At 55.9% G+C, this 23,343-nt stretch overlaps 3 protein-coding genes across 4 annotated transcripts in view; all 3 read right to left on the minus strand.

The window, feature by feature from the left end:
- Positions 1-631: 631 nt before the first annotated feature.
- Positions 632-10,480, minus strand: PIP5KL1 (phosphatidylinositol-4-phosphate 5-kinase like 1). Its single transcript, XM_010367818.2, has 10 exons — positions 10,432-10,480; positions 9,401-9,598; positions 8,143-8,193; positions 7,773-7,927; positions 7,356-7,480; positions 7,018-7,052; positions 6,874-6,929; positions 5,388-5,500; positions 4,623-4,776; positions 632-1,862 (listed from the first exon to the last, which is right to left on the minus strand). The coding sequence occupies exons 1-10, from the start codon at positions 10,459-10,461 to the stop codon at positions 1,595-1,597; spliced, it is 1,185 nt and encodes a 394-aa protein (XP_010366120.1). The 5' UTR covers positions 10,462-10,480; the 3' UTR covers positions 632-1,594.
- Positions 10,481-14,461: 3,981 nt separating this feature from the next.
- DPM2 (dolichyl-phosphate mannosyltransferase subunit 2, regulatory) lies at positions 14,462-18,170 on the minus strand. Of its 2 annotated transcripts, none has more exons than XR_004054065.1 (4): positions 17,504-17,971; positions 17,105-17,332; positions 15,917-16,019; positions 14,462-15,150 (listed from the first exon to the last, which is right to left on the minus strand). XR_004054065.1 is itself a non-coding variant. In XM_010367817.2 (4 exons), exons 1-4 carry the CDS (start codon positions 17,504-17,506, stop codon positions 15,092-15,094), a joined length of 255 nt encoding a protein of 84 aa, XP_010366119.1. In that variant the 5' UTR covers positions 17,507-18,170; the 3' UTR covers positions 14,463-15,091. The 2 variants fall into 2 exon arrangements, 1 of the variants encoding a protein (XP_010366119.1); XM_010367817.2 differs by having other exon boundaries at positions 14,463-15,150; positions 17,105-17,194; positions 17,504-18,170.
- Positions 18,171-20,199: 2,029 nt separating this feature from the next.
- The window catches only part of FAM102A (family with sequence similarity 102 member A), a 41,550-nt gene continuing 38,406 nt past the window's right edge, over positions 20,200-23,343 (minus strand). The window contains exon 11 of the mRNA XM_010367814.2: positions 20,200-22,847. Within this exon, the coding sequence (XP_010366116.1) occupies positions 22,802-22,847 (46 nt within the window). The 3' untranslated portion in view covers positions 20,200-22,801. The remainder of the gene's footprint in view (positions 22,848-23,343) is intronic.

The raw sequence follows: 23,343 nt of genomic DNA on the forward strand, positions 1-23,343 counted from the left end.
GGTGCCATCTCGGCTCACTGCAACCTCTGCCTCCTGGGTTTAAGGAATTCACCTGCCTCAGCCTCTGAAGAAGCTGGGACTACAGGTGCCCGCCACCACACCTGGCTAATGTTTGTATTTTTAGTAGAGACGAGGTTTCACCATGTTGACCAGGCTGGTTTCAAACTCCTGACCTCAAGTGATCCACCCACCTTGGCCTCCCAAAGTGCTAGGATTACAGGCATGAGCCACCATGCCTCGCCCCTCAGCCATCTTTCTTTGGTATGGTCTGATGGGTCAGTGGAGTGGCAGTGTGCATTGCAGCTGAATGGCTTCCCCGAGGTCCTGCACTGTCCAATCCTGGGGGTCCACTCTTGGCCCACGTGGCCCCCTCCCACTCGGAAATGTTTTCCTTCTCTCACCCCAGGCCCTTGCTGTGCTCTTAGCTTGGGACCCTCCTAGGGACATGTCAGACTCTTCTCTGGTCTCAGTGGAGAAGTTAAAGCCCTTCACCCAACACTATCCATCAAATGATTGGGTAGGGGTCCCTTCCCCCAGACTGAGTTCCATGAGTTCCACGAAGGCAGAATCTGTGCCACTTGCTTCGTCCCCAGGTCCCCATTACCCAGCAGAGGGCCTGTCACATGGCAGGTGCTCAGCAAATATTTAATGAGTTAATGAGGTCTGTTTCCATTCTTTCATTTTACAGAGTAGACCAGCGAGGCACAGAGAGGTTTAGCACCTTGCCCCAGTCACACAGCCAGGCCCTGGAGCAGCTCTGGAGGAAAGGCCCGCTTGGGCTTGGGCATGGTCAGATTGAACTGGGGTCAGAGGCCAGGCTGGAGTTTCCTGGAGGAAGGAGAAGGAGTGATCAGGGGCCATGCAGGCTCCTGGTGATGTCTGTGCAGCCAAGACCTTGGTCTGACCATGGACCCTTGCCCCCATTTCACTGATGAGAAAAGTGACTTTCAGAGGAGGGCAGAGCTCACTTCAGATCAATAGTAGACGCCGTTCAGAATGCCTCCCAGAGCTCCAGGCAGCCCCCCAGGACCCCAGCTTCCCCCACCTGCATCCCTAGAGTATCGGGCCAGGAGCGGAGGGGGGTCGGGAGGCCTGGGTACTCGGGGCCGACCTTGCCACTTACCAGTGCATAAGCCCCTTAAAGTCTCTGGGCCTCAGTTTCCCCATCTGGACGACAAGAGGACTGCAGCCTTCAGCCTCCCCCCTTGCCCAGATCATGAGGACTAAGCTGCAGGAGCTGGTGGTTAAGAATACAGGCTCTGGAATCCAAAAGTCATGGTTGAGTCCTGGTTCCAGCATTTATTGCTGAATGATCTTGATCAGTCCCTTCACCCCCTAAGCCTCCATTTCATGGTCTGTAAAAAGAGAATAATAGCATTTTTTTAAGGACTAAATGAGCTAAAGTAGGGGAATCCTTGGCATGATGCTGGGCACGGCACCATGGTCAAACGGGGCTGCGCGGTTACGGAATTAGGGGATGCTGCCCTCTGGCGACCATCAGGAGGAAGCGCAGGCGAGATGCTCGGGCCCAAGGGAACCGGTGTTCCTGGCGTGAGCCCATCATCCAGATCCGGAAAGTGGGGCCGGGCGCCCGTCACTCTGTGTGCTCCTCCACCCACTGGCAGAGGCGACGGGCGTAGCGAGCCGGGCTGACAGTGGAGAAGGTCCGGCCCGGGTAGCGCAGTGTCTTCCACAGGTGCTCCAGCCGCTTGCGGAGCCCGTAGACCGTGGCGAGATCCACGACGCCCAGGAAATAGCGCTGCTCGGGCCCGTCCAGGATGTGTAGGGCGTTGGGGGCGTCGGGCAGCAGCCGGCGGTTTTGGACTCCAGACTCTTCCGGGCTCTGTGCCCCTTGCACAGACCTGGGGGCCGACAGGAGGATGAAGCTGCCACCTCCTCCAGGAAACCCCAGCCAGTTGGCTCTGCAAGCCTGGCCAGGCTGCCCACCCCTCCACAAGCTCATTCCCACACCTCCTGTGTGCCGAGGTTTGTGAAGTCAGGTAGATGAGAAAAGTCAAAGTGTTGGGCTAGAGCTGCACTGTTCAGTACTTAGAAATTGGTCACAGGTGGCCACTGAGCCTTGAAATGTGGTGCCACATGACTTCAAGTAAGTCTATTTCCTAAATTTCTGTTTGGAGTCATCCAACCCTAGAAGTCTCAGGGTCGCAGAGCAGAAGTTTTGTGAACAAAATCCAGCAACCCCAGTTTGCAGAAGGTGTGTGTATGATTTTGCCTCAAAATGTATTCCATACCAGAAGGTACCTTTGGCGGGGCGCCCAGTCCCAGCCGAAGCAGGTTCAGTTCCCTAACTTTGTCCTCAGGCATCGCTGAGGGGCTTTAATCCTGTCCTGTCTGGGTCTGGGGGTAAATATACCAATGAGAAAAAAGCCCTGCCCGGCGCTGGCCAATCAGAACTCAGTGGTCTGAGAGTCTGAGCAGAATGCTGGTACCCTGTGGGCTACCTGGATGATGGGGAGATGCGGGATGGGGAAGTTCTGAGTAGGGGCTGGGAACTGGGTGGGGGTGGGGCTGGGAGAGCCAACTTAAAAATATTTCAATGTCACAACAATTCCATGAAAACCAGGAATCACTGACTGAATGACAGCAGTGGCCTAAGCACCAGCTAGGGGGAGAAGGCAAGGGAGAAGCTGACCTCGCTTGGATGCGCAGATGTGGGAGGCTCTGTGCCCTGTGGCAGGCTTGCCACCATCCGGTCAGGACATGTCCAGCCTAGCCACAGACTGCTTGAGGAGCCATGACTCCAAATTCTACCCAAGCCTCACCCATCCCAAGTTCTTCCTCCAAGGGGCAGGAACAAGGCAGGGGATGAGAGGGATGGCGGCTGGATGAGTGGACCTCCTCCTTCACTCCCCTTGTCCACCCACTGGATCAATGGAGTGCCTGTGTTAGCCCCTGTGTAATTCTGTTCGACCTCAGGAGTGGGTCTGAGGGAACAGAAGTGGAAGTAGCTGGTCAAGTACTAACATGAGTCCTCAGAAGTCATTCTGCAACCTCATGTCCCCTTCCCGAGCCTCAGTTCTCACATTTCTCAAATGGGGATGAGTCTACCCTCCCAGTGAGGCTCCCGGTCAGCGTGAAGGAGTGACAGTTACCACTACTGAGATGAGGATGGGAAGACGGTGCCAACGATGATGACCTCAGGGTCCTGGAAGTAGAATGACCAGCTTAAAGGGCAAAGACCCTTTAAAGCAAAAATTAGGCTGGGCGCAGTGGCTCAAGCCTGTCATCCCAGCACTTTGGAAGGCTGAGACAGATGAATCTCTTGAGTTCAGGAGTTCAGGACCAGCCTGGTCAACATGGCAAAACCCCTTCTCCACTAAAAATACAAAAATTGGCCAGGTGCTGTGGGTCACACCTGTAATCCCAGCACTCTGGGAGGCAGGGGCAGATGTATCACCTGAGGTCAGGAGTTCAAGATCAGCATGGACAACTTGGTGAAACCCCATCTTTAATAAAAATACAAAAATTAGCCAGGCATGCTGGTGTGTGCCTGTAATCCCAGCTACTCAGGAGGCTGAGGGAGGCAGAACTGCTTGAACCCGGGAGGCAGAGGTTGCAGTGAGCCAAGATCGCACCACTGCACTCCAGCCTGGGCAACAGAGTAAGACTCCATCTCAAAAAAAAAAAAAAAAAAAAAAAAAAAAAATTAGCCAGGCATGGTGGCAGGTGTCTGTAATCCCAGACTCAGGAGGCTGAGGCAGGAGAATCACTTGAATCCAGGAGGCAGAGGTTACAGTGAGCCAAGAGGGCACCACTGCACTCCAGCCTGGGTGACAGATGGAAACTCCATCTCAAAAAAAAAAAGCAAAAATTAAAAAAATTAAAAATAGGTCTTTTAAAAAAAATTTTTTTTAATTTAAAAATAGGTCTTTTTCTTTTTTTTTTCTTTTTTTTTGGGGGTGGGGGGTTGAGACGGAGTCTCGCTCTGTCGCCCAGGCTGGAGTGCAGTGGCCGGATCTCAGCTCACTGCAAGCTCCGCCTCCCGGGTTTACGCCATTCTCCTGCCTCAGCCTCCCGAGTAGCTGGGACTACAGGCGCCCGCCACGTCGCCCGGCTAGTTTTTTTGTATTTTTTTAGTAGAGACAGGGTTTCACTGTGTTAGCCAGGATGGTCTCGATCTCCTGACCTCATGATCCGCCCGTCTTGGCCTCCCAAAGTGCTGGGAAAAATAGGTCTTTTTCTCTGCTCTGAAACCTTCAATGGTTCCACAGCCCCATTGGAAAATGGGCAGATTCTTCAAATAATCACCAAAGCTCTTCTCCAACTGGACTTCATCTGTTCTGTCCCCTGCTGCAGTCCACCTGTGCCCCTCCTGCCCTACCAGCTAGGCTTCTCCAGCCCTCCCCTCTACACACACACGCACGCACGCACACACGCACACACACCCATGCATGCATGCACACGCACGCACACATACATATGCACACACGCACGCACACACACTTGCACATACACACACACACACAAACTCTGCACTTTCCAGCCTTCGTGTCTTTGGCTGCACTGCTCCCGGCAGAGGGAAGGCACTCCCACGCCCCCATGTCTGTCTTTCCTTTACTCTCACCACCTCAATCTCGCTGTTGCCCCTGTGGGGGGCTCACCTGGCTGTACGGAAGATGAGGCTGCTGCCCAGGCCCCTCTCATCCTCGTGGAGACATTGGAAGGCCATCAGGAGGCTGTAATCCAGCACGTTGAGCTCCCGGAGGAAGGTGGTGTCCAGTTCCATCTGGCGGAGGAACCAGTTCCGCTGGGGCCCTGCCGGAGCATCAGTGCCCCAACCTGAGCGCTCATCATGTGCCAGCCACGGTGCTCCACACACTCTGCCCCGTGACAGCACGTGGCATTACTTTCCCCATCTCACAAATAAAGAAACTCATCTGTAATTTGCCTTGGTCACCTAGCTAGGAAGTCATGGAGCCTGAATTTGAACTCTGCTCTGCCTGATTCCAGAATCTGGGCTCTTTTATTTTTATTTTATTTTTTGAGACGGAGTCTTACTCTGTTGCACAGGCCTGAGTGCAGTGGTGCCATCTCGGCTCACTGCAACCTCTGCCTCCTGGATTCAAGCGATTCTCCTGCCTCAGCCTCCTGAATAGCTGGGATTACAGGCGTGCACCACCACGTCCCGCTAATTTTTGTGTTTTTAGTAGAGATGGGGTTTCAGCATCTTGGCCAGGCTGGTCTTGACCTACTGACCTCGTGATCCACCTATCTTGGCCTCCCAAAGTGCTGGGATTACAAGCATGAGCCACCACGCCCAGCAGAAACTGGGCTCTTAATGACTCAGGCAGAGGGCAGCAGGGACACCCTTATAAACTTCACCCTGAATGAAGGAGGGGCAGGCAGTGACCACCCCCGTGACTCACCCAGGTTGATGGTCTTGCCCTGAAAGTTGAGGTCCTTCAGCACCAGAACAATGGGGCTGCCCTCAGGGGCGGGATCCACCCAGCGGCTCACCTCGCAGCCTTTGATGTCATACCTGAGTGAGGCGACAGAATTCAGCTTTACATAGATTTGAGACACAGAGAGAATCTCACAAGAGCTTCCAGTGACTACTTATGTGCACTGAACTATTACATAGATCATCCCCAATCCTCAGCACAACCCTACCCTTTCTTTCTTTCTCTTCCTTCCTTCCTTCCTTCCTTTCTTCCTTCCTTCCTTTCTTTCTCTTTCTCTTCCTTCCTCTTTCTTTCTTTTTTCTTTCTTTCTTTCTCCTTTCTCTTTCTTTGTCTCTCTCTTTCTCTCTCTTTCTCTTCCTTTCTTCTTCTTCCTTTTCTTTCTTTCTTTCTCTCTTTCTCTTTCTCTCTCTTTCTCTCTCTTTCTCTTCCTTCCTCTTTCTTTCTTCTTTCTTTCTCTCTCTTTCTCTTTCTTTCTCTCTCTTTCTTTTCTTTCTTTCCCTTCTTTCCCTTCCTTCCTTCCTTTTTTTTTTTTTTGAGATGGAATCTCACCTGCTTCTTTCTTTTTTCAGAGAAGGTCTTACTCTGTCACCCAGGCTGGAGTGCAGTGAAACAAACACGGCTCACTAAAGCCTCGACCACCTGGGCTCAAGCAATCCTCCCACCTTAACCTCCCAAGTGTCTGGGACTGCAGGCACATGCCACCACACGCAGCTAATTTTCACTTTTTGTAGAGGCAGGGTCTCACTATATTGCCCAGGGTGGTCTACAACTCCTGGGTTCAAGTAATCCTCCTGCCTTGGCCTCCCAAAGCGCTGTGATTACAAGCGAGACCCACCAAGCCTGGCCCTACAGCTGAACCCCGGTCTATTATTGTTTCTGAGTTAAAGATAAGAGCAGAGCAGGCATTCACACTCAGGCCACTGGAGGCCCAGCCCAGGCTTGAGCCCTGCCTGTGCCTGCCTCTGGACACCCTGTTGCCCCTGAAGGTGTCCCAGACACAGGGATCCAACCCCAGGCGGAGGCACCAGGAGGGCCTGGGGGGCAGCCAATGGCCGGGCGGAGGTGGGGGGCAGGGAACCTGTGGGCAGAGCCAGCGCTGGAGGGCACAGGGGGCTACGTGCAGTCAGAGGCTGGGTCTGAGTCGCTGCTCCCCACATGTTAGCTGTGTGGCCTTCTCCTTCCTCGGTTTCTCATCTAGGAAGGAGGATAAGAGCTGCCCCTCAGCGTCTTTCTGGGAATTAAAAAGCATGAGAAGGGCCCAACACGGCGCCTAACGCACACTGAGTGCTCCAGATATGCTGGGCGTGAGCGTCACTGTCTCTGACCCGCCAGATCCTGGGAATGCCCCTTCTTCCCGGGCCTCAGTTTCACCTTCTAGCTAGTGAGTGTGGGTGCTTCAGGCGGTGAGTTTCGGCTGGGGTGGGGCACCAAACCTGCTTGGGCCACTCACCTCTCGGAGATGCGGCCGGCGGGGTAGAAGACGCTCTGCATGACGATGAAGTACGTCTGGGGGCCGGGACAGGGAGTGAGGGAGGCCGGCTGTCGCCCTCCAGCCGCCCGCTCCGCCCAGCCACCTCTCCTTGGCTTCACCCACCTTCTTTCCCCGGTCCACCCGCAGACTGTGCACTCCTGGAAGGGGAGAGGGCGCCGAATGAGGATCCCCAAACTCCACGACCCGGGGTACATCCGGCGCCAGTCCCAGCGCCAGGCCACGCCTCCTTCTCAAGATCCGCGGCACCCGGACCCTTCCTTGTCTGGGGTCCGGATCCCGACCCGATCCCACTCCTAAACCCAACCCCAGTGGTGCCCTGCCCCCACGCACGTCCCCAACCCCATATCCGCCCATTTGGGCCCCGCCCACATACCCCGCCCTCCCCAGGTATATTGCCACCTAGGACCGGCCCCCACCGAGCCCCGCCCCCAGCCGCGTACCCAGCAACCGCGCCAGCAGCGAGTGCGGGTGCCGCTGCAGGTGCTGCACGTAGCGGGGCAGGTGGGCGAGCAGAGCCTGCACCTCTCGGCGCCCCTGGGTCTTCAGGAAGAAGCGCTGGTCGTGGCTGGGGGGCAAGAGAAAGAGGTCACTGCCCAGGCCTGACTGGAGCGGCTCTCACTCAGCCCCCTTCCCCGACCTGTGCACGTGGATCTCGCTACCAGGTCTCAGCACCGCCCCTCTAGCCTTCGGCCCTCGCACTCCTCTCCTCCCCCATCTGTCCACCGTCCGGCCTTGACGCTCCCAGATCGGGGCCGCTCTGTTTCTCTCTTCAGGCGGCCTTCCCCGCCACTGGGAATTCTGCCCTCCCAGCCAGGGGTACCACTCCCACCCCTGCCCCACCCCTGCCGCAAGCTCACGACAGGAAGAAGCTGGCCTTGCTCTTGGAGGTGCTGAGGAACTGCAAGTAGGGGCCGCCGGGGCCCAGGGCAGCCTGATAGTCCTCCTCCGCCAGGCCCAGGGAGCGGCGCAGCCAGGCAAAGGCGGGGCCGGCCAGCGTGCCCAGCTCGAAGCCCTGCAGGGGAGGAAGAGCCTCCTCTGGAGTGCCTGCGTGGGTCCGGGTGTGTGCAGTTGGTCCTGGGACAGGAGGGTCAGGATGACTACACCCTTTCTGCAAGGCCCAAGGCTCAGGGACAAGCCTTCAGTCCCACTGCACAGATGGGAAAACTGCAGAGGAGAGAGCAAGACCAGCACACGCCCCTCCCCAGATGGGAGTCTGGGGCCTCCTACCTCATGAACCTGGGTTAGGACCTCCGAGAAATCGTCCTGGGAGGGTGGCCCCTGCAGGGAGAGGTAGAGGAGCTCAGGGCAACCCCTCAGTCCCCTGCTGCCTGCCCCAGGATCTCCAGATGTCCTGCACCTGGCCCGCCCCCCATCTCCTCCAATTTGATTCCTTCAGCAAACTGGGACCGGAGTTGTTTCTGGGAGTGCCTAAGTTGGGCAGATGCGTTGCTCACCCTCCCAGGGCTGCCAGGGGGACAAGAGTGACCCATGGCAAGGCCTGAGTGTATTTCGTCCATTCTGGGTCCCCAGCACCAGGCCATGAGTTCAAGCCAGGCACGTTCCCAGACTCACAGGCTGGCCAAGTGAAGCCAGATTCCGTCCAGTACAAGGGGATGGCTCTGAAGCCAAGGGACCTGCCTGATGCAACCTGGGAGGGGAAAAATCAGAGAAGGCTTCCTGGGGGTGGGGACCTCTAAGCTGAAATCTAAAGGGTAGTGGAGAGAAGGAGCAGGGTGCTCTCAGCAGTAGAAACAGCACTGGTGGCTGCCAGCAAGGGAAGGAGGGCCCAAGTGGCTGAAGCCAGTCAGGGAGGGATGGAATGTGAACAAGGCTGGATGCAGCTGGATCTGGAGGTCATGCTGAGTACTGGGGAGCCATGGAAGCTTTTCAGCAGGTGATGAGGTCAGTTTTCAAGTTAGAGAACTCCCTCGTGTCTCTGCACTCTCCCTGGATCTCCAGGTCCCTGTGCCCGGATGTGGCCTATGGAATGTGGTCCCACTGCGCACACATGCACACACAGGAACGCCACACACATGGTCACCCAGGCCCGCCCAGCTGCTGAGCTTGCAGTTGGGCCACCTTTCTGCTGAGCCAGCCCTGCCTCAGCCTGAGCTCCAGAGAGGATGGGCCAGGCCAGTAGGGTGGGGGTGGGTCCCTTTTCAACCATACACCCTGGCAGGGCTGGGAGGGCCTCAGAAACCAAGGAGTATAATCTCCCCCTATTATACAGATGGGGACACTGAGGCCCAGAGAGAGACAGAGACCCACCTGGAGTCACACAGCAACCACCTGAGTCAGGGGGTTCCTCACACGCCCAACACACCCCAGACGTTCCAGCTCCCACATCACAATGTTCCTCCCTCTCTGCCTTCCTCCCGTTGATGTCCGTCTCTGATCCCCACACCTGCAGTTTTAGCCAGACAGGGCATCAGCCACGTCTTGCTATTGCTGGTGTGGACATTCGTGGGACAGATGGGCCACTCACCGTGGGTGGGTGGTCCATGGAGACCTGGGTGGCAGCCCACAGCCCTGCCTGCATCATGCATGTCATCCCATGCAGTTCATGCCCCGGGCTGATCTCAAACAGGCCCAGGCGAGACTGCTTATCTCGGAGGCGCCAGAGAAGCCCCCGGCGGCTGGAGGTGACTGCTCTGCATCCAGCCTCAGGGGAGGGGGCCAGGACCTGGTGGGAGGACACAAACAGCCTGTGGCAGCGTCACAGAGGAAAAAGATCAGGGTTCAAGTCCCACTTCCACTACTTGTGAGACTTCCTCTCATCTCTCTCTGTCTCAGTTTCTTCAGCTGTAAAATAGATGATGCTGTGGTACCCAAGAGGGGCCACACAGTGCCTGGCACGCAGTCAGCACCCAAATAGAGCAATGGTTATGATTATCAGTAGATAGGCCGTGAGCTCTGCAGTCAAACCTGGCCTGAGATGGACCGTCTCTCACGAACCTTGTGACCTTAGGTAAGTCGCCTAACCTTTCTGTGCCTCATTTTCTCATCTGCAACGTGAAAACTAGAACAGCTTGTTTGTGGCAGGTATGAACTCTTGTTACTGTTGAGTTTGAGCTCCTTGCACGGGAGCCCTTGATAACAGGAGCTGTGATGCCAGTGGTTCAGTCACAACTATTCCATTCGCCTATGCTGAGCGCCTCCAGGCCAGCACGGAGGGGCCAGCACGATGCTGGTCATAGCCGCTGACCCACCAGTAGTGGGCATCCACTGTGTGCCCCGCACTGGATGAGAGCTTGACCTCCTAATAGCCCACTGAGGGAGGAGCTTTAGCATCCTCTCCATTTTCCCGATGAGGAAACTGAGGAAGTGCTGAGGGATCTCCGCCAGGCCGCCCCTCGGCATACCTGGTGCCCCGTGTGGGGCGTGTCCTGGTCTTCGCCGGCTGCAGGGCCCCTCCCTGGCTTGGATGGGGGCGTGTCCGCGCCGCTCGCCGAGGGGAGGCCCGACCCCTGCCCACCAACCCTTCCCTCTCCTGTCCTCTCTCGGGTCCGCACCTACCTCGCGGGGCCCGGGGCTCGGCGCAGCCATCGCCCCCGCAGCAGCTTCCCGGGCTTTGGCCGCGGTCCCCGCCGCCCCGCTGCAGGAGTCAGGCCCCGCCCCTGCCTCGCGGCCGACCAATCGGGTGACGCCGACCGCGGCTGCATCCAATCTGCACGGGAGGCGCTGGCGATGGCCTGCGGGTCCCGCCCCCGCGGCTGCAGCATCCTTCAGACCTCGGTCCGGCTGGGGCGGGGCTGCCGGACGTTGGCTGGGGTCCCGCGAAGGGAGCACCCCCATTTTCCGCCCTGGGCTGGGGGACTCGGGTCGCTAGGGCCGCCTGGGGAGGCGAGTAACCTAAATCCTGTGCCACCCACCCATTCTGGCATGAAATTCCCTTTGCCTGTCTTTTGGGTGAAAAAACTGAGTGATCTAGAGAAAGAAGTCACTACCTCTAGGTCACACAGGAGAGTCGGGACATCCATTCACTGAACACATAGATATTGAACACCCACTGTGGGCCAGCAGTGCTAGGCCCTGGGGATTTAGTGGTGAGCGACAGGGAGGGGCTCAGCTGCCTGCGTGATCTTTAAAAGCATATTTCAGATGATGTCACTCTCGTGCTTAAAGCCTCCAGTGGCTCCCATGGCAATGGAACAAAACCCAAACGCCTCACCCTGACCCCAGGCCCATCTCAAACCACTCACCCTACACTTACCACTCAGCCGCCCAGACCCTCCTGTTCCTTACCCGCCAAACTTTCCCATTAAGGCCTTTGCATTTTCTATTCCCTCTACTTGAAACTCTTGACCCCAGACTGCCACTCGCCTTGTTCTTTTGTCATCTTGCCAGACTCCAGCAGAGTGCTCCCTTCCCCCACTCCTGATCACATCACCTTTATTTTCTTCACCACCCTAACACTGTCAGAGACTGTCTTGTTTATTGTTTATCACGTCTCCCCCTGGAGTGGGAATGCCATGAAAGCAGGGCCATGTCACTCCTGCTTCCTGGCTGAGTGCCTGGCACAAGCCTGTGCTGGATGAGTGTCTATGGGACCAAGGTGAGTAGGGTGTGCAAAGGGCCTTGGCGAGTCCAGGAAGTGAAAGGCTAGAGTGGCTGGAGTGAAGAAGGGAGAGCAGGCTGGGAGGCAGGGCCTTGTGGGGACCCAGAGAGGTATTGTGGGTACGGGTGTGAGTGTGAGGCGCCAAGGTGCGAGGGTTTTGTTTGTTTTGAGACAGAATCTCGCTCTGTTGCCCACGCTGGAGTGCAATGGTACGATCTTGGCTCACTGCAACCTCTGCCTCCGGGTTCAAGCGATTCTCATGCCTCAGCCTCCCAAGTAGCTGGGATTACAGGCACGCGTCACCATGCCCAGCTAATTGTTTTTTTCTTTTTTTCTGAGACAGCCTTGCCCTGTCTCCCAGGCTGGAGTGCAGTGGTGCGGTCTTGGCTAACTGCAACCTCTGCCTCCCAGGTTCAAGCGATTCTTCTGCCTCAGCCTCCCGAGTAGCTGGGACTACAGCCACGTGCTACCATGCTGGGCTAATTTTTTTTTTTTTAGACGGAGTCTCTCTCTGTTGTAAGGCTGGAGTGCAGTGGCACGATCCCGGCTCACTTCAACCTCTGACTTCCTGGTTCAAGTAATTCTCCTGCCTCAGCCTCCCGAGTAGCTAGGATTACAGGCATGCACCACCACATCCAGCTAATTTTTGTATTTTTAGTAGAACCGGGGTTTCACCATGTTGGCCAGGATGGTATTGATCTCTTGACCTTGTGATCCACCCGCCTCAGCCTCCCAAAGCGCTGGGATTACAGGCATGAGACACCACGCCCAGCCATTTTTGTATTTTTAGTAGAAACGGGGTTTCACCATGTTGGCCAGGCTGGTCTCGAACTCCTGACCTCAAGTGATCCACCCACCTTGGCCTCCCAAAGTGCTGGGATTACAGGCGTGAGCCACCGTGCCTGGTCAAGGTGCACATTTTTGAAGGGCACTGGTTGTTATGCATAGTTGGACTGGTGGGGCCAGAGTGGGCAGAAGTGGTGAGGAAGCCATCTGGGACTTAGGGCTAAGGATGGTGGCTTTGCATCACGAAGGTGGCTAGAGGCTGGGAGAAAAGGGGAGGATTGATAAAGCTTGGGGTCCTGTGGATGGGGGGATGAGGAAAAAGCCAGGTTAAGGACATGGGACACCAGTCACTAGAGGGGGCAAGGCATGAGGAGGAGAGCCAGATTTGGGAGAAGTCTGAGAATTCAGCTCATGAGAGAATGCATTTGAGGCTCCCACCATGGCATCCGATGAGGATGTCAGGTGGGCAGCTGGGCCATGTGCAGTGCATCGGGCCAGAGGTGAGCCTGGCGAGAGTGAGAAGGCTTGTGACACATCCCTGAGGAGCCCAGCATCACGTGGCAGAAGATAGCATGAGTAAGACATCAAATAGCAGAATGGTCGTCACAGTCGGGCATGGTGGCTCATGCCTGTAATCCCAGCACTTTGGGAGGCTGAGGCAGGCAGATCACCTGAGGTCAGGAGTTTGAAACCAGCCTGGTCAATAAGGCAAAACTCCATCTCTACTAAAAATACAAAAAAAATTGCTGGGCGTGGTGGCGGGCACCTGTAATCCCAGCTACTAGGGAGACTGAGGCAGGAGGATCACTTGAACCCAGGAGGCAGAGGTTGCAGTGAGCCAAGATCGCACCACTGCACTCCAGCCTGGGCAGCAGAGAGAGACTGCGTCTCAAACAAACAAACAAAAAGAATGGTCATCACAGACATCAAGAAAGTGGCTGACAGCGGATCAGGGGATGTCACAGGCCAAATGCAGCTGAGAGTCAAGCAGACATCCTTTGGATTTAAAGAGTGGACATCGACTCGGCATGGTGGCTTATGCCTGTCATCCCAGCACTTTGGGGGGCCAAGGCAGGCGGATAGCCTGAGGTCAAGAGTTCAAGACCAGCCTGACCAACATGGAGAAACCCAGTCTCTACAAAAAATATAAAATTATCCAGGTGTGGTGGCACATGCCTGTCATCCCAGCTACTCGGGAGGCTGAGACAGGATAATCACTTGAACTCGGGAGGTGGAGGTTGCAGTGAGCCAAGATCATGCCACTGCACTCCAGCCTGGGCAACAAGAGCGAAACTTTGTCACAAAAAAATAATTACAAAAAAAATAAAGAGTGGACACTGCTGGTGGCCTCAGTGGCTGGAGCCTGCCTGGAGAGATGGGGACAGATGCTGAGTGTGGCAGGAGGTGAGGAAATGCAGGAGGCAGATGTGGACCCCTCTGGGGAAGCTTGGTGGTGAAATGGACAGAGGGAGACACTTAGTGGGAACTACTGTGTTGACGGAGGGCCTGTAAGTGGGATCCCAGAGCACACTTAGGAAACAGTGGGAGAATCCTGTGGAGATTTTTCTCACAACATGGGGGCGGGCATCTGTGACCTCAGGCTCCCACTTTAGTAGTTGGGGGTTGGTGGATTAGGATCCAGAGCCCAAGTAGGCAGCTCTGCCTGGACTGGAGGACAGAGTATGGAGCAGGTGTCTGCAGCTGGCTTCTTTTTTCTCTGTGATGAGGAAGATACCTCTGCCAACTGGAAGAAGAGTGAGGGTCCCGGGTTTGAGGAATGGGGGTTTACACTAGGCGCGGTGGCAAATGGGAGAGCCAGCTGCCCAGGCGCGGTGGGACTGCTGGAAGGCTGGGGGCTGGGCCAGTCCAGCCAACCTGAACACACAGCAGCCTTCGCTGCTCAGGGCCACGTTAAGTTGGGCTGTGGGGCTTTTAGGGGAGTGGCCCAAAGGTCCCTAAAGTAATAAATCCAACCTGCTCAAGCTGGCACAGAGGAGGCATGGCACAGGGGTGCCAGGGCCTTCAATGACTCCCAGCTGTGAGCTCCAATGGGTAGGACGCACATCTCTCCCAGTCCCTGCTTTATCCCCAGCGCACAGGGTCAGGGCAGAAGGCCCGAGTCACCCCCACTGTACAGGATCTCCTGACCCAAGACCACTCCCAGCCCGCTCCAGTCCCGACCCTGGGTGAACACAGCACAGAGACAAACACATCATCAGTGTTTATTGGTCAGCTCTCCCAAACAGGCCAGCCCTGGGGCTTTGGGGCTGGGCCTCCATGAGGAGCGGTCGGTCAGCAGCTAATATGCCCTGAGCCCCAGGGCTGGTCCTGGGGTCTGTCAGTCCTTCCCCAGGCGTTCCAGGTCCAGAAGGCTTTGTGGGGTCTTGGGCTATGTCAGGCTAAGGAAAGCTGCCTTGCTGGAGGAGCAGGACTTGTGGAGAGAGGTCAGAGAGGTCACACATGCGGACTTAGAACCTGCTAAGTCCAATGTCAGCATGTGACAGGAGGGGAAGTGAGGCAAAATGGCAGAACCCAGGGGAAAAGGTGGCAGGGAGTCTGAAAGTGAGGTTGGGAGATCAGCATCTTTTAGGCCCTGAGCAAGAAGGGGGTGACTGGAGTCTTCCAGGTATTCCTCCCTCCTAGCTTCTGGAAGTGGGAGTCAGGGAGGGGGCTCCGGTCAGGCAGGGGTAAGCTCCATGTCATGGGGACTCTGCAGGACAGGCAGGCTTGAGGCGCCACTGTGCCTGGACAGGTTCTGCAGGCTCCCCTACTTGGTCCCTGTGCTGGAGGGGAAGCAGAGAAGGGGCTGGCAGCCTCATCCCCGCGGGAACTTCACTGAGCCTTCTTGGTCACCCTCTCGCTCTTCAGCATCACGTAGGTGATGAACAGTCCTGGAATACATAGACCAGAAAGGCCACGTAAGATCTAAGCTCAGGGCTGCTGGGAGGCCAGGGCACGACACAGCAGAGCCACCCACATGCAGGGCTGTGAACCTCCCCAACCACCCTCCAGGGAACCTGCTCATCTCCCTAGTCATTCGTCAAGCCATACGTCCACTCACATTCATTCAACAAACACCAACTGAGTGCCTGCCTCAGGCAAGATGCTGCATTTAGTGTTTCAGATTCCAAGGGGAACAAGATCCACCCATCTATAGATCACCCGGTCAACCACTTGTCCACCTACATACCTACCCACCTCCTACACCTCACCCACCCACCCATCCATCCACCCATCATCCAGGCACCCGGCTATTGACTGACTCATCCAAATGACTTTCTGAGCACAACCTCAGTGCCATAGCCCATTCTAGATGCACAGTAATGATGGAGACACAGTTCCCGCCCCTAGGAAGCTATGAGAGAGAGAGGTGCAGGAATTAGAAGCCAGGGTGACAAGAGGGTGACTGAGGTGTGAGTAGAGTGATGATGGGGTTGGGGGCAGGAAAGAGGGGGACAGGTCATTGGAGTCCAAAAAGCCTGGGGCACCAGGAAACCCAGAGGTTACTGACTGGCAACCTCGAAGGATGAACAGGAAAACCCCAGGGGTGAGGTCGGGGCGAGGAGCTTCCAGCAGAGCCAAAGTGTGGAAGCATGTTCAGAGGTGGGGTCCTCCCGAAACCCTGCCCGGGGTCAAGGGGAGGAGGTGATGACTTACCCACAAACAGGAGCAGCAGGAGGCCTGCAGCCAGTGGGATGGCGACAGCATAGGCTCGGGGCAGGAAATACTTGTGGATGACATGCTGACTGTCGATGAATGGCTGGCATTGAGGGCAGAGCTCTGGTGAGCCTTGCTCGCCTTGCCCAGCCCCCAAGCCCAAACATACCACCTCCACCATCTAAGGGGTGGCTCATTCAGAGCACTGGGCCTGCATTTGCTTTTCTTTAAGATTATGGCATTTGGGTGTTGTGGTTTGTTTCCTTCCTTAATTTCTTTTTTTTTTTTCTTTTTTTTTTTGAGATGGAGTCTCGTTCTGTCGCCCAGGCTGGAGTGCAGTGGCCGGATCTCAGCTCACTGCAAGCTCCGCCTCCCGGGTTTAGGCCATTCTCCTGCCTCAGCCTCCCGAGTAGCTGGGACTACAAGCGCCCGCCACCTCGCCCGGCTAGTTTTTTGTATTTTTTAGTAGAGACGGGGTTTCACCGTGTTAGCCAGGATGGTCTCGATCTCCTGACCTTGTGATCCGCCCGTCTCGGCCTCCCAAACTGCTGGGATTACAGGCTTGAGCCACCGCGCCCGGCCTCCTTCCTTAATTTCTTATTGGTATTTACCAGGCACTTGCTTTGGTGCCTGCCATAGGTTGGTGGTGGGGACAAGAGAACAGGGGACAAGAGACCTGCCCTAAGGCACTCACAGCCTAGCAAATAGTACATGAGGAATCCTCGACGGACTCCCAACCTGGGCCTCCAGGGATTCTTCACTAATATTTTTTCCCTAAAGGATAGCAAGTTCTGCACTTCCAAACACACTGCACTTCTTAAGCAATGACCAACAAGTTTTCCCACAAGAAAAAAGTATCCTAAAGGCCTTCACAGATATCACTGGCGCTCGCCATGCCTGAGTCAGCAGGCTAACCCAGAAGGAACATAACTCCCCCAAAAGTCAAAGCAAGCTGGAAACAGAGTTTTAAGTGTAGCAGCTAAGGATGCAATCTTGGGCCAGATCCTTCTCCCCGCGTCTCAGCTATCTCATCTATAAAATGCGGCACCACTGGCATCTTCCTCATAGAGTTGTTCTGGAGACGAGGCAGGCAATGAAGCCAGCGCCGTGCCTAGAACCTACATAGAAGTTGCTTTGGCGGTGCCAGGGTTACGGGAAGGTGAGCATGGGACGGGGAGAATGACATACCAAGAGAATCACCCAGGCGGTGTAGTAGGTGAAGATGATCAGGCTAACGGCGACGAGGCCGAGTCCCACCACCTGGTCTGTCCCCGTGGCCTGGAGAAAAGGGAGGTCTCAGCTGACGAAGTGACTCTATTTTGGCGCACTGATGGAGGCGGGGCGTCGCGGCCCGATCACGGTCTAAGCTTCCCATTCAACAGATGCTAGAAGGCTGACTAGGGATCAGTTTCTAGGCTGGGAGAGAATGCCAGGCCTCCGCGTTGTCGTCCGTACAATAGGGAGGGCGGGAGAGCAATCCCCGTTCCAGTGCCCATGCCCCAGCTCCTGAGCACCCGAGACCCTACCCCCAGACGCCCCTGTCTCCGGCACTCTGTCCCTATCTCCGGCATTCTGTCCCAATCTCACCATTTCCCCGCGCGTTCAGTCACCGGAGCCGCAAACCACATCCGGTTCCGGATTTACGCTTTTCCGCCTTTGGACTGCGGAGCGCGCCGGGAGTCGTAGTCCCCAGGCCGGCTCAGGCCCACGTCGTCCGAGACTAGCAGGAACCGCCTTCTCTCCTTTGCATATCGGGCAAGTGTAGGTCTCAAGAGCATTGTGAGGCCGGTTGCTGCCCGAATCTCCCTAGGGAATGGGACTGAGTTGGGGACCCAGACTCCCTGGCCTTCATGGCCACAGTCCTGTCGCCGCCCCACCAAAAGCCAATCTCTAAGTATCCCAAAGTCCTGGGGTCAGAGTGAGATGGGAGTGCGGGATCGGAAGTTCCATTTTTCAGATGGGAAAACCGAGGCTCAGAGAAAGGTAGATCCCAATCCGAGTCAGTGGTGAAGCCGACACGGGAACTGGGGGCCGTAACTAGTCTGTAGGTGGGAGAGGCGCAGAGAACGTTCACTTTCCAGCCTAGGATGGGCGGGGGAGGGTCTGTCCCCAGCCCGCATGAATGGGGAGGATTTGGATTGGTGGAGAGGAGGCGCCCTCCTCACCATCGCCTGGCCTCCCGGGCAACCCTCCGGATGTCCCCTCCCTTCTTTCACCGGCTGCCTCTCGCAGCAGCCCAGACATGTTTCTGACCGGAACCCACGCACAGGCCCCTCCCCGGTCTTGGAGGGTCCTTCCTCTGAGAACAAAGGGATGTTGGGCCAGATCATCTTCCACGCTTCTTCAGCTCCGAGATAGGAACGCGGTCCCCCACCACTCACCGGCCGGCTGCTCCTCATCCATCCGGTCTCACTGGGACGCCACGTTCCTCAGGGAAGCCAGCTGGGAAGGGTTTTTTTTCTTTCTTAGAGATGGAGTTCTATGTTACCCAGGCTGGTATCGAACTCCTGGGCTCAAGCGATCGTCCCAGCTCGGCCTCCAAAAGTTTACAGGCTTGAGCCACCGTGCCCAGCCTCTTGTGCCTTTTAATTCACTGACACACTTGCTGATCCGGCCCTGTCAGCTCCCTAAGGGTAGGATCTGAGGTTCCTGCTGTATCCCTGGCACCCCGTGGAGGCTTGGCCCAAAGTAAGAGCTGTTTTTTTTTTTTTTTTTTTCCCCAGAGATGGGAGTCTCACTGTCGCCCAGGCTGCAGTGCATTGGCATGTTCTCAGCTCACGCAACCTCTGCCTCCTGGGTTCAAGTGATTCTCCTGCCTCAGCCTCCCGAGTAGCTGAGACTACAGGCGCGTGCCAACACGTCCAGCTAATTTTTGTATTTTTTAGTAGAGATGGGTTTTCACTGTGTTGGCTAGGTTGGTATCAAACTCTTGACCTCAGGTGATCTGCCCACCTCAGCCTCCAAAAGTGCTTGGGTTACAGGTGTGAGCCATTGCGCTCGGCCCAAAGTAAGAGTTTTGAACCAGCCAGCTTTAAAATTCAGTGATTGTTTAGAGCCTGAAGTACAGCATCTGGACTCCAGGCCTCCCTGAGGGGTTATGTGGAGGCCTTTGGCCTGCTGTCCCCACCTGGGGGGTTTGGGGAGAGATGTGCTCTGAGCCTGGCATGGTTCACTCCCTCTGGCATTTATCTCCTTGGTTTGTTGGAAGCCCATCCTGTCACTCAGGCTGGAGTGCAATGGCACGATCTTGGCTCATTGCAACCTCTGCCTCCTGGGTTCAAGTGATTCTCCTGCCTCAGCCTCCTGAGTAGCTGGGATTACAGGCACCCACCACCACGCCCAGCTAATTTTTCTATTTTTAGTAGAGATGGGGTTTCTCCATGTTGGTCAGGCTGGTCTCAAACTCCTGACCTCAGGTGATCTGCCTCCTGCCTCAGCCTCCCAAAGTGCTGGGATTATAGGCGTGAGCCACTGCGCCTGGCCAAGAGCAACATTTTTAAACCTACAATCCGATTCTTTTCCCTTATCTCTCAGGAGACTTTGGGCTCAGCTAGGAGCCCACTTTTACCTCCCTCCCCGGGTGTGCATATAACAGAGGAAGGGGCAGAATCCGCCTTCAGGGTTTAAAGAGGCTGTAAGTGGGGGTCAGCCCTGAGGAGTGGGGTGAATGCTATCCTGGGATAGAGATGGAGCCCTGGTGGCCTGATTCCTCCTGGCCTGGCCAGTACCATTGTACCTTCCTGCCACCTCCAAGCTCATTAAAGACCCAGAGTGACTTGCCTGTCCCAGAACGACTTGGGAGGGTCAGAAACAGGGGTGAGGGGCCCAGGGCAAGCCTGGGCCTATAAACGATGGCAGCCTGGGGCTTTAGTTTGGGAACACATTCACACCTCCTATAGGTCAGGCTGCACACTCCCGTTATTTGATAACCCCATCTGCAGGTGAGGAAACTGAGGCACAGTTATTTGTCCTCAGGCATGCTCCTTAGAGGCCACTTGATTGCAGAGAAGGTCTACAGGGCAGTGGTTAGAACTTGGCCCTGAGGACAGAGCTTTCGCTTAGTATGAGGCTGGCAGGTAAAGACCCTCTCAGTTTCCTCCTCAGGAATCTGGAATGATGAAGGTGGTGATGATTGTGCCTGTAGCCAGGACCGGGAGAACCCTGGACCCCTACATCTTCCCCACCCTTGGAATGTCACTATACACATCTGGCGTCCTTCTGATGTTGCCTTTGACCCGAAAGTCAATATGATAAAGTAACAACGTAAAAACAAAACAGCAAAAGAAACAAAAACTGAAACATTTAATTTTTTCCCCTCAAACCAAGACACTGACACTAGGCTGATTTCCCCTAACAATGTTATTTTCTACAACAGAAGCTGGGACAGAGGAACAAACACAGCCCACTCAAGCAGTGGTGGCAACATTCTGTTAGAAAGGAGGGGACTCAAAGAAAAAAAAGACACCTCCCCCCACCTCCTTGATCACCTCCCTAAAGAGAGAACATGGACACCCTCCATCCTGGCAGACATGCCGTGTGGTCAGTTTGTGCGGTAAACAGGAACAAAAAAAACCCTAAAGATATTGTAGACCTTTATTTCTTAAATCTCCTAATAAAAACGTTAAACTTTCAAGAAGATTCCAAACTGACATTGCATAGACCAATTCCTTTCCAAAAATATCTCTGATATACTCTCCATCTCTCTCAATATATAGAATTTGAAGTCCAGGAGCTGTGGGCGCCTGGTGGGAATTCACTGAGCTCAAGGGGACAGGAGGGCTGAGGACAGGGCTCCCACATGGGAACAACAAAGCCAGGCTTTCTGGCCTCTGGCTCCAGCCAGCGTCAATTTGGTTGTGGCCGAATTCTCAGTCCAATCACCCTGGCCCAGGGCCTGGTGTGGGAGGATGTGGCAGGCTCTATCTCCTTCCGGGGTTCCTGGTCTGGAGGAGTCTCCCCAACAGCACCAAAGCCGGCTATTTTCTGCCCAAAGCCCCAGAACTTTGAATGAGAGGCAAATCTACCCTGAATGTACCTCCCTCCTAGGCTGGGTGAGGTCACACAGACATAGAGGGGCAGGACACAACTCCCCCCATCTTCTGGGGGCGAATTCGTCTGGACACAGTGCGGTCAGCTTCCTTTTCAAAGTGCCAGTTATCTGTGGGGCAGGAGGGGACTCTCAGGGCTGAGCAGAGCCTTCTCCAGCCTGAGTAAACACTCTGTCCCACCTCGGCAGGCACCTTCTAACATTCATTTTCTAAGGGTTAGGTGAGTAAAACAACAAATGCTAGAAATGCTCTGGTCCCAATGCCAGGGAGTTCCAAGACCAAGAAGCCCAACTCTCACCAGCAAGGGAAGATGGGGAACTAGGGAAGGAACCCTCCCAGTCTGGGGAGGGCACCTGCACCCCTCCCAGAGAGAGAAGCCCCCATCCCGGCCCCCCAGCTGGGCCCCAGCACTGCTGGAACCAGCCGGCAGGTGGGGCAGAAAAGCAGCACCTCCCCTCACCTGGGGGAGGAGACAATATTGAACCGTGAACTCAAGAAGAAAGAAGGAAAGAAAAAATGAAAAAAGCTACAGGGCTAAGTAAACACCAGCCTGCTGGGTTTATACAAAACGAGTGAAATTTTAAAGGGGCAGGAGAGTTTGTCCAGGGACTGGCTGGCAGCCAGAACCCACCTTCAAGCAAGTTACAAGGACTTGGGGGAAAGTGCTGAGAGCAGAGGCTTTAGTAGGGGGCAGGGCCAGACTGCTTCCCGCTGGGAAAGCACATCCCTTAAAGGAGCCCTTCCCCCTTGCCCAGAATGGGGGGATGCTTACAGAGGAAGGCTGAGGCTTTTCTGGCAATGGAGCCAGCTCCGGACCAGTCCAGCCACAGCCCACCTGCCTCTCTGGCATCCACCCCAGTCAGGGCAGCTGACCCTGAGGGCAGAGAAGGACTTTGCTTGCTCCAACCTTCCTGCAGGAAAACCAGCTGCTCAGGACCCAGCCCTGGGCAGAGGGCACCGTCAGTGCTCAGACCTTTCTCAGCACGGGTCTCAGACCTGAGCTGGAGCTAACTGGAGGGAGGAGAGGCAGCACCCGTTCCCGCCGGGCTGCTGGACCCTGGGCCTCTGACTGCACAGCAGGCAGTGACCAGGAGTCTTTGGGAAGGGGCCCAGGGAAGGGGAGGTGAGGGGCCAGCGGGACTGTGCTGGGGGTGAGCATGTGCAAAGTGCAGGCTGCAAGGCAGCGGGAGGACTTTCGCCGGGGGAGGCAGGGGTCTCGATCTGGAGTGTGGGTGGGGTGTGAGTCATGGCTCCCAGGAAGAGGCCGCCAGCAGGTCCCCCAGGACACAGGAAGGGACAGCTGAAGCACTAAGCAGTCAGACAGTCACAGGTGGCAGGATTCTGGAGGCGGTCTGGCCCCCGCACCACCAGGGCAAGGGAGCAAGGCCCTGCCGCTAAGATGTGACCAAAAGCCAGTGCTCCTGGAGTGAGTGGGGACACAGGTAGAGAAGCCCCTCAGTCACAGGCATCTCTACATTTAGGAGCTGCTGCATGTCCTCAGCCAGAGGGCCGGGTCAGTCTCTGGCAGCAACAGTCCTGGCCAGCTCCTTCTTGTCCACGAGCTGCATGGGCCCGCCTGGCCCGCCTGGCCTGCCCTCTAGTGGTTCAGAGGAGAATATTCACAGTGGTGCATGGGCCTTGGTGGGCCAGGAGGGTCCCAGCATGGATGGGAGGGCAATGGAATGATGCTAGGGGGACAGTGTGGACTGGAGTGCATGGAGGAGGCATGGAGGAGATATGGCGCAGAGGTGATCTGAAGGGGAACGTTCCTCATGGAATGATGCGGGTCTGGACTCCAGAGAAAGCAGGACTCTTCTCCAGCCCGGACACCTGCTCCTCAATGGCTTTCAATCACAACTGGCTCGTAGACCCCAGAAGAGACCCTGCAGGTGAGACAGGTCAGCATGTCCCCATCAATGTCCCATTTCCTGAGTGCTCCACTGGACCAGGCCTTTGGAGGTGTTTCACAAGCAGGTGCTGTTAACCAGCCCCGTGTTGCAAAGGGGCCAAAACCAAGGCCCAGCGATGGTAAGTCCCTTGCCCACAGTGACACAGATAGTAAGCATCAGTCTGTGGGGCCTGCAGAGCACTTCCAGGCATGTCTGGCTGTGCCACGCCATCCTCACAGTCACCTTAGCAGGGAGTGACTACACCCTGCCCCACTTGACAGGTGAAGAAACTGAGGCTCAGAGGGATGTGAGGGTGGCCAAGAGGGCAGTGGGAAGTCAGGAAACCTGGTCAGCTCCTTTCCCTGCTGAGCCCAGGCCTAGTCCTGGAGTTGGGGACTCTCAGGGCTCAGCATGTAGCTCTGCTGTGATCTCACTCCCAACCAGATTGGTTTCTTTCCTGGAGATGCTTCCTCATTTTCAGAGGGGGCCA

Source organism: Rhinopithecus roxellana, chromosome 16 (assembly GCF_007565055.1).
Source record: "Rhinopithecus roxellana isolate Shanxi Qingling chromosome 16, ASM756505v1, whole genome shotgun sequence".
Taxonomy (NCBI): domain Eukaryota; kingdom Metazoa; phylum Chordata; class Mammalia; order Primates; family Cercopithecidae; genus Rhinopithecus; species Rhinopithecus roxellana.